General features: G+C 35.4%; 1 protein-coding gene across 1 annotated transcript; it reads right to left on the reverse strand.

The window, feature by feature from the left end:
• Positions 1-338: 338 nt before the first annotated feature.
• On the reverse strand, positions 339-7,653 carry LOC104073328 (junction-mediating and -regulatory protein-like; the record flags this gene model as incomplete). The annotated part of the gene is made up of 4 exons (XM_009573047.1): positions 339-646; positions 3,062-3,614; positions 4,909-5,004; positions 7,567-7,653. Coding segments are annotated over 4 exons (1,044 nt in total), but the record flags the coding sequence as incomplete, so codon positions are not given.
• Positions 7,654-8,458: the final 805 nt, after the last annotated feature.

Genomic DNA, 8,458 nt, shown 5'->3' on the forward strand with positions numbered 1-8,458 from the left:
GCTTTTTAAAGCTTTTTGGTAAACTGCAAACAGTCCCTTCAAATTTACTAAATAAAATAGAGCTTTTTATAGGAGCAGTCCTGTCAATATTCAGCAAAAGTATTCAAACAATAAAAGGCTAAGATGTTGCCTAAAAAAAGTTTTCCTTGCTATAAACCTTAAATTCTTTGAAAAGTCAGTGATACTAAATTCATATGTTCATGTTTATACCACACTGGACGTCAGACAGTTTAGTCACTTTCATACTAAGTCTCCTAGAATGCACAACCTGAGGCTTAGCCACTATTATACAAAAAGTGTTGAAGAAATATTTTTTTAAAATGTATGTTAATTACAGGTTAATTTTCCCAGTCTGTGCAAGGCAAACTCTCCTCTTCATCCTCTGATTCAGGTGATGCTTCTTTAATTCGTCGCAATGCTTCATGGATGCTCCTTGTCAGAGGGTCAGTATCAGGCAGAATCGTAAAGGATTCTCTCAAAACATCTTTCTGCACTTTCTTCAGTTTCACCCCTTTCCTGATCTGTGCCAAGATGTTATTGCTATCATCTTCATCAGGAAAAGGAGGGAGACTTCTCTGCTCAACTTTTCTTAAGTGAAAGCTGCCACGTTTCAAGGAAGCCAGCACTTCATCCATCGGGGAACTCACTGCAGTAAACCAAAAGACCTTCAGCATTATTTTTACTAAATTTTATCAGTCTTTATTTATATTTTCTACAGACCAAAAAGTAGCCACATACCATCAATGTGATAATCCCATACCATAAGTATAATGGTAGCTCCACTATTGTTTTCGCCTCCAAATTTATCGTCCCTATTACCAGGTCAAAACTAGTTTATACAGACAATTATAATTTCTGAAACCGCTTAACCTCCTATCAGGCAGATAGTAAAACCTTTTGAACATGATGGCTTTCCTGTTTGCAGTAAGGAAAATAAAAATAGCTGCAACGAATCCAACACAATGAAAGTGTTTATTACATTATATTTCTTGACTTTGAAACTCAGGTAATGAGTACGTGTCTTAAGTATTGGACTGTCCATTCTCAGCACTGGCATTTTGTGACTGATTTTACCTACTGTATGACTACTACTACAAGCAAGTGAGGGAAGCAGCAGTATAGTGAACTGCAACAGCAAGCATCTTCCTGCTTCTCTGGATTCATGTATGTATTAGCACCTAGTCACAGCATGCCGATATAAATTCCCTTCCTTTGTAATTAATGAAAACAGAGAAGTAAGAGTTAAGACTTTATGACAAATCCTTTCTTTATCACCAATTCAAAACTAGTTCTCTGCAGAAATAAAAATCAGGCTTTGGCTCTTTGAAGAGCTACAAGTAGGTAAGATCTCTATCCCAGAGAATGCATTGTAATAAAGTACAACAGTCTGAAATAGCTTGCATACACTAGTACATGAAACGTGCAGCACATATCAAACAATAGATGAATATCCATCTCCAGTTCTTTTTTGTATATTGTAGAATACATTTTTAAAACCTGTTTTGCATTTATGAATGGGCTTTGTCCATCAGACTGATGGCCCAGACAGTTGGAATAGACACGAGGAAAACAGATATAAAAGAATAATACAGGACTGCACATTTGAAGGAGGAAGGAAGGATTGTAAAACATTTGTCTGTCATACAGAGACAAATTTCTGAAGCCACTTAGAGACTTGGAACACTTCAGGGAATACAGAGCAGCAGGTAGAGTGCTGCTGCAGACATTAACAATATTCTTAAGAGGGAAGATATAATTTGATTTTATATTTGTCATTTTATGATGTATATTAAATTGCACACCCAAGACATGCTTTATAAAAAATCGCAAGATAAAATGGGTATCGGAAAAATAAACAATAAGACTACAGAAAAAGAAAAATGGAGCACAGCAGCATCAAAATTGATAATGAACTTAAGACACTGTACTTGCGACCTGCAAGACTCATAAGAGCTTAAGAATTCTGTAACTATGCAGTTGCTTCAAGGGTTTTCAGTCATTTAAGGACAATTTAAAAGGAATCGCTCTTGTTTCTTTCTGATTGATGAAGACAGTTCTAATTTTGATTTTATCTGGATGAGGGAAAATGTTAATGGAGGGATGTTTTCTGTAGTTGTAACTGACAGAGCCAAATAGAATTTTTAATAAAATGTTATTACAGCCATATTATGGCAGTGCGAATCAGGGCCCATTTGAGGAGGGATGTCTCAGTGACATCCAGTAAAATAGTTCATCTGAGCGCTTTTGTAAATCCCATCTCTGATTTTCAAATAAAAACTTAGCTCCAATATAGCATGTTTCACCAAAACACCAGGATTATTTTGTTTAAACATGGCTGCCATTCTCTGCATTTTATATATAGGATAAACAGTTAAAAACAAGTAGCACAGAATCAACAAGTTGTAACAGATCTCCCAGCTCAGCCCTTTGCTCCATTCATTCTCCTCAATTTCCAAAGAAGTTTTTGATCTTTTAACTATTTATTAATGTGCTTTGCTGAATGATTACAGATTTAATTTCCAGTTGTAGTTAAACATATATATTCTTACTCAGCTCTCAAGGGTGCTTGAGGGTTTGTGGATTTTTGTTAAGAAAATTTGAAGAAACCTTGAAGATAGCATTCTCAAGGTTTCCTATGTCCCAAGACAAGTATTCATTTTACTATTTTTATTTATTTTTTAGTACTAAATTATGTAAAATTCTGTTATTAAAAAAACACTGCACCCTCAGGTGAAGCATATAATATTTGCAGTGCTGGCCGTAAATTAGATAGGAAAGGATTCTTTTAGGCAACGTTTAGCTCTATTTTCTAGATTGTCTAACGTGATATATCGTAGAATCCATTTCACAAGTGTTTTCAGTCTAGCTGAACAAGTATACCGCACGCTGTCATAAAGGTCCTAATATTTGTCTGAGTTGCTGACATTTGTCAACTGAAAAGGATTTAACAACTTTCCCATTAATAATTATACATGAATCACAGCATACACTTTTCTACAGAGCAATTCAAAAGAGGAACTGATGTGCCTTACAATTAAATACACAGAAATGAAAACATTACCTCTCCTCCTCTGTAAACCCTCTAGATCACCGGTCTTCTTAAGCTTCTTCTTGGCACTGACTAACTGACTGCTGTCAAACAGATGGGCTGGTGGGACACCAGAAGAGTGCTGGACTCCCTTCTCCTCACTCTGACGTTTAACAAAGCTGTCGCTTTTCTCTAAGGATTTCGTGGCATCTTCTTTGGAGGGCAACGGTGGAGGCGGAGGTGGAGGTGGTGGAGGCAAAGGGGGTGGAAGCGGTACTACAGTAACAGTCTCTGGTAGAAGCTCATTACTGGTGAGTGAAGAAGTACTAACGTGAGGCAGTTCAGAGGTAACACCATTGGGAGGTAACGAGATATCTTGAAGTTGTTCTAAGCTTGTGGATTCTTGCACTTGCAAAGGCTGAACTGCATTTTCCAATTCCACCTCTTCGCTTTTCTCTTGGATTTGTATGGTTGCTGGCAAGGATTGAGGCTGATCGACACAGGACACTGAGCTGGCTGCACATTTTCTTCTCGCATGAGCCAGCCGTAGTCTGGTTGATTTAAGTATTACTTGCCCAGGGTACCGCTGAAGTGAGTAAGTCATTGACAATTAGATCAGTACATGAAACACACTATTCTATATACTAAGTACCTATCATTAGGGTTTGCCTTTCTGACAAGTAGAATTCATCTGCTATTTTCATTCATTTTGCTCTGGATGTAAAAACAAAGCAAATATATCCTCATCTTTATGCAAAAATGATCCGTTTTCTTAATTTTTATTCTTGGCTAAGCCACAATTTACATGTGATTGTTCTAGTCGGGGATATACATGGGTTAGAATTAGGATTTCACTAAGAACCAGATTGTACATTCAAAACTGTTTTTTCTGAAAACAAAAATCTGAAATTCCCTCTTGCTTTCCTATTCTAAAACTGGTCAATGGCTCCCTCTGCAACAAAGTCCTCTCTGACCTAATACACTGGCCTTAGATGTGAATCATACTGCTTAAAAACGTATCTCTTGAAAACATGAAACATTTCGAGACTTTCCAAAGTATTTTTATTTCGTTTTTAAATTTGCTGCCTCAGTATCTGTCCTTCCATATAGTTTTATCCATAGCTATTTTTATACAAAAATTTTAACTGCTTCTGAAAGACAGGCCTAATACATTTTACACAATTGTGGTAGGCCTAAAGCAATAGAGATTGTAACAATATAAACATGCTTATACATAAAGTCATTCATGAACAGTTGCTAGTTCAAGTAAGTAAGTTTGCTGTAATTTACAGAAGCTATGCAATTCAAAACCTTGCAAACAATGAGGATACGAAGAGTGTACTGCTGAGCAAGACAGCTTTCCAGTAAAAAACTTCTCACATCTGTATTTTTTAATGTCTTCAGCAAAACCAGAAAAAGTCTTCACTAATTAATACAGTCTGTTTTCTTGCACTTTCACCCCTTTTCTTATTCTCTCCCCTTCATTCCATCTTCTATCCATTTTCTGATAATACTTACATCGTAATAGGAAGGGGCAGGTATTGGCAGGTGTTCTAGCCATCAGTGGTAGTGGAGATATGTCAGATGGTAATGCTCTTTGTGGGAAATACTATTTAGATTATATGTCTTTTAGGAATGTTTGCTAAGTGTCTTGTCACAAGGTGTAGATGTAAGAGTGAACAGAAGCTTATTACAGCACTGGGAATGTTAAGGCCAGAGGAATTTGTTACCACCAATACAGTATTTTGTTGTAAATTTTCCAAAGAACAGTTAACTATGCAATGAAAGAGAATAGCTAATAGCATAGTATAGTCCTGGAATGAGTGAAAATCTCTTTTGCAAAAGAAACTGGTGGAAAAGAACAACTCTTCTTCTGTTACCTGTTTAAATGTGCGAAGTCTGTCCAGTGTTTTCTGTCGTTCCTGACTAACCCAGGAACTCTTTCTTTCCTCTTCATCTTGTAATTGATCTCGCTTCTGAGAAAATACATGGAAAACATGTAAATATTACATCCAATGCTATGTTTAGCATCATTAAAAAAACTGAATTAAAATAACTCTTCTACTAATTGTTAGGAATTACCTAACAATCTGCTTCTCAAATAAACATATTTCTGAACTTCAAGACTTGGCCTTTGTCTTCCACTTAAAAAATATTATGCCTTTCATGTTTTATAATCTCGAAGAAATGCAAACCTCAGTAAAGAAAGATTTCAATCTGGAATTGGAACACTTGAAGACTTACTGCCTTGAAAGATGACAAATACCTAGAGACGTGACAGAATATTATACTGAAAAAAGCCCCCTTAAATTAAAAATGGTATAAATTAGCCAGACAGCAAGCCAGTATCCATTTTCTCTCATTCCAAGAACAAAATGAAGTCCAAATTGCAAGGCTGCAATTTAAAACACGTCATATTAGTATTTTCACAGCGCAAGAAATTACAGAACTCAGTACCACAAAGTTTTAAATCCAATACTGAGCAAATTAAGTAAATATTTTCGTTATAATTTACAACAGTAAATGAAAATTTTGTATTTAATTAACTTAAGATGTCATTATTTAATCCAGCTTGATTTTCTGTAATCTTACTTCAATAAAGATTTGAAGCTCTTTCTTGCAGCTAAGACAGTTGTATTTTCCCTTGTTTGGGGATCTTACCTCAGTGAAAACATGTATTTGGATCCACCTCCTTTAACTAGTCATCCATTTTCACAAAAGTTCATCAAAGTTACTACATCTTTGAAACAAAACACTACTCTTCAGTCAAATTTATTGAAAGTGGATGCTAGTTATCAGATGGCAAAAGCTCTTGTATGCAAGTTCAGAAGTTATCAGGAAAGTGATAGAACAGATGACTATAAAGAAAAAACCCTGACCAGAAACACAGCTTTAATTCTTAAGACTCACAGCATTAAGTATTACTTTTAAAAGCCCATCAAAAATTCCCATGACTTTTGTGAACTTTTATTGTCATTCAGTCAACACAAAAGCAGTGTTTGCCTGCCTGCCATTTTCAGAAGTCAGCTAGTGGCCTGGTGTCCTTCACAAAAAGCCAGCTCCTGTGATTTGGAAGGAAGTAAGTACAGAGGCATTAGGGAGAGGAAGAGGAGAACATGTCTGAAAAACAGTAAGGATAGGAAACAGGAAAAGGTGAAGAGGAATAGAAGCATGTGGTGAAAAGAAAATAACACAGCAATGGGGCAAAGAAGTTAAAACAAAAGCATAAAGAAAAGATTATAGCAAGAAGAAAGGAAGAGTTCTACCACCACACCTGCATGCTACATATGCAATCAGGTCAAACTTTTCCTGAAGCAGTCTCAAACTGAAGAGTTTTTTTGTTTTGTTTTGTTTTGGGTTTTTTTGTTTTGTTTTGTTTTGAAATAAGAATAGTGAAATTGCATTTCTTATTTGGTTTCAGGTTTGGACACCCTTGAGGTTATCTCTTCAAAATCCTTCATGAAAACCAATGGCTGAAAATCTATTTTACAATAATAGTAGAAATTTTAAGTCACATTAATAATAGAAGAAAAACAAAAAAAATTCGCATAAGGTTCTTTATGTAATGCAAGTGGGCAACTCCATGAAATAAATAACGAAAAAGCCTTGTAGTGTTTGAGAGACAAGAAAGCCCTTCAGCTTTGTCAAGTCTTATTTTTAAGAGTGATAAATGGACTACAATCCACATAGCAAATTCCTTCGCCTTACTGTAAGAACTGAAAAAAAAAAAATTTTTTCTAAGTTCCTGAAAGAGTATGCCAATACGTACTGTCTTTCACAAGTAGCCTTTTCATAAAATAAATTATGCAGCTGACTTCCTGGACAAATGTATCAATGTTAAAAATGTGTAAGGATGAAATAGAATCACTTTCACTAATCTAATTGAAGCCTAAATTAAAGAGGCTTGGATTTCAATGCATCTTTGTCAGTGATCTTTATTAAATATTGATACTATATCAGTTCCCAAGACCTAGCCCAGAATTTGAATATTCTTCAACATACAGTCTATTATGTTCAGCACAGGAGTCAGACTAGCTAGCCTATTCTCTGCAATAAGACTGTGCAGAGAATCGTGGAGCATACAGCTGGAACTACATCTTTATACAACACAATTCAAGTGATTTCTTTTGTAGAAAGACGAAAAATAATGAACAAGCTTACTAAGATTCAAGAATAAATGTGTATGTTTTCCTTACTCATTTCAGTGTATCTGACACTGTACTCAGAGATATCTGAAATCACCTATGTGCATGTAATAACAAACTGCATGCAGCCTAACCTTAGCAGTAATCACTTAAGATTGTGAACCTAGCATTAAAGAACTGTTTTATTTGCTTGGGTTCAATGTCATCCTAACACAGCTATATACTCCCCCTTACCAGTATAATACGATACAGAAATCCATGGTGCAAAGGTCAGGGATATACACCATCTTTTTAGAACAGCTATCACTGCAAACACTCTCCTAATTAATGTATAACGAGGAATGCAAGCTATTAACTAAAGGCTAAACTCAACACCAGAAAACTTAAACTTACTAGCTGAACAGTATGGTGCATTTTGTATTCCTCCTCACTCTGGTGACGCTGCTGGATCTTTTCATTATGCTTTGCAATACAGATCTCCTGTAGAGACATAAAATGTTATCTATAAAATATGAATTTCAAATATCGATTTACAGGGTATAATGTCATATTTAACAAATAGCACTAAGAATTAGAAAAATAAAAATTACAAAGCCTATCTCAGACAAGCTAAATAAAGCCATAAAATGGAGACAAAATCAAGACAGACAAACCCAAACCTATCACTTTTAACTGCCAAAAGAATATACACAAGTAACAGCTGCTTGAAAAGTCTGTTCTACAATACCAATACAAAAGTGGCAATAAACACCAATTTGTTAAATACTTTATAAAACCCTTGTGTAACTCCGTGTATTTGTATACATGGATAATAACTAACTCTCAAATATACCACATATTTCTGTTTATGCAATGAGGCATCTTCCTATTTACAAGTATCAGTTCATCTTTTGCATGTACAATCTGCAAGCACAAACATTAATAAAGTTGTTACAATTTTATGCATGCACAAGCAGGTTCACTTATAATACCAAGTTCACATCTGTAACATCTGGTTTAAAAACAAGCATTTATTACATTGCCTGCAAATAAGAACAGGTTAAAAAAAGAAACAGGCCACATAACAATAGATGACAAGAAACAGAATGACACTCAAACGTCAGGTAAATAATATAAAAAGAACTTAAGTATCAGTTACAAAGAAAAGGCAGGTGCAGGAATTTTGAGTAGTGACAAGACAGACAAGTTTATAGGACAATACTGAGGGCCAGGAAATCAGACAGTATGGGCATGAAATTACGCCCGGTACAAGCACCACACAGCACTAGAACAAAGTTGGATGTGT

This window comes from Fulmarus glacialis, unplaced genomic scaffold (assembly GCF_000690835.1).
Source record: "Fulmarus glacialis isolate BGI_N327 unplaced genomic scaffold, ASM69083v1 scaffold24032, whole genome shotgun sequence".
Classification (NCBI taxonomy): Eukaryota; Metazoa; Chordata; class Aves; order Procellariiformes; family Procellariidae; genus Fulmarus; species Fulmarus glacialis.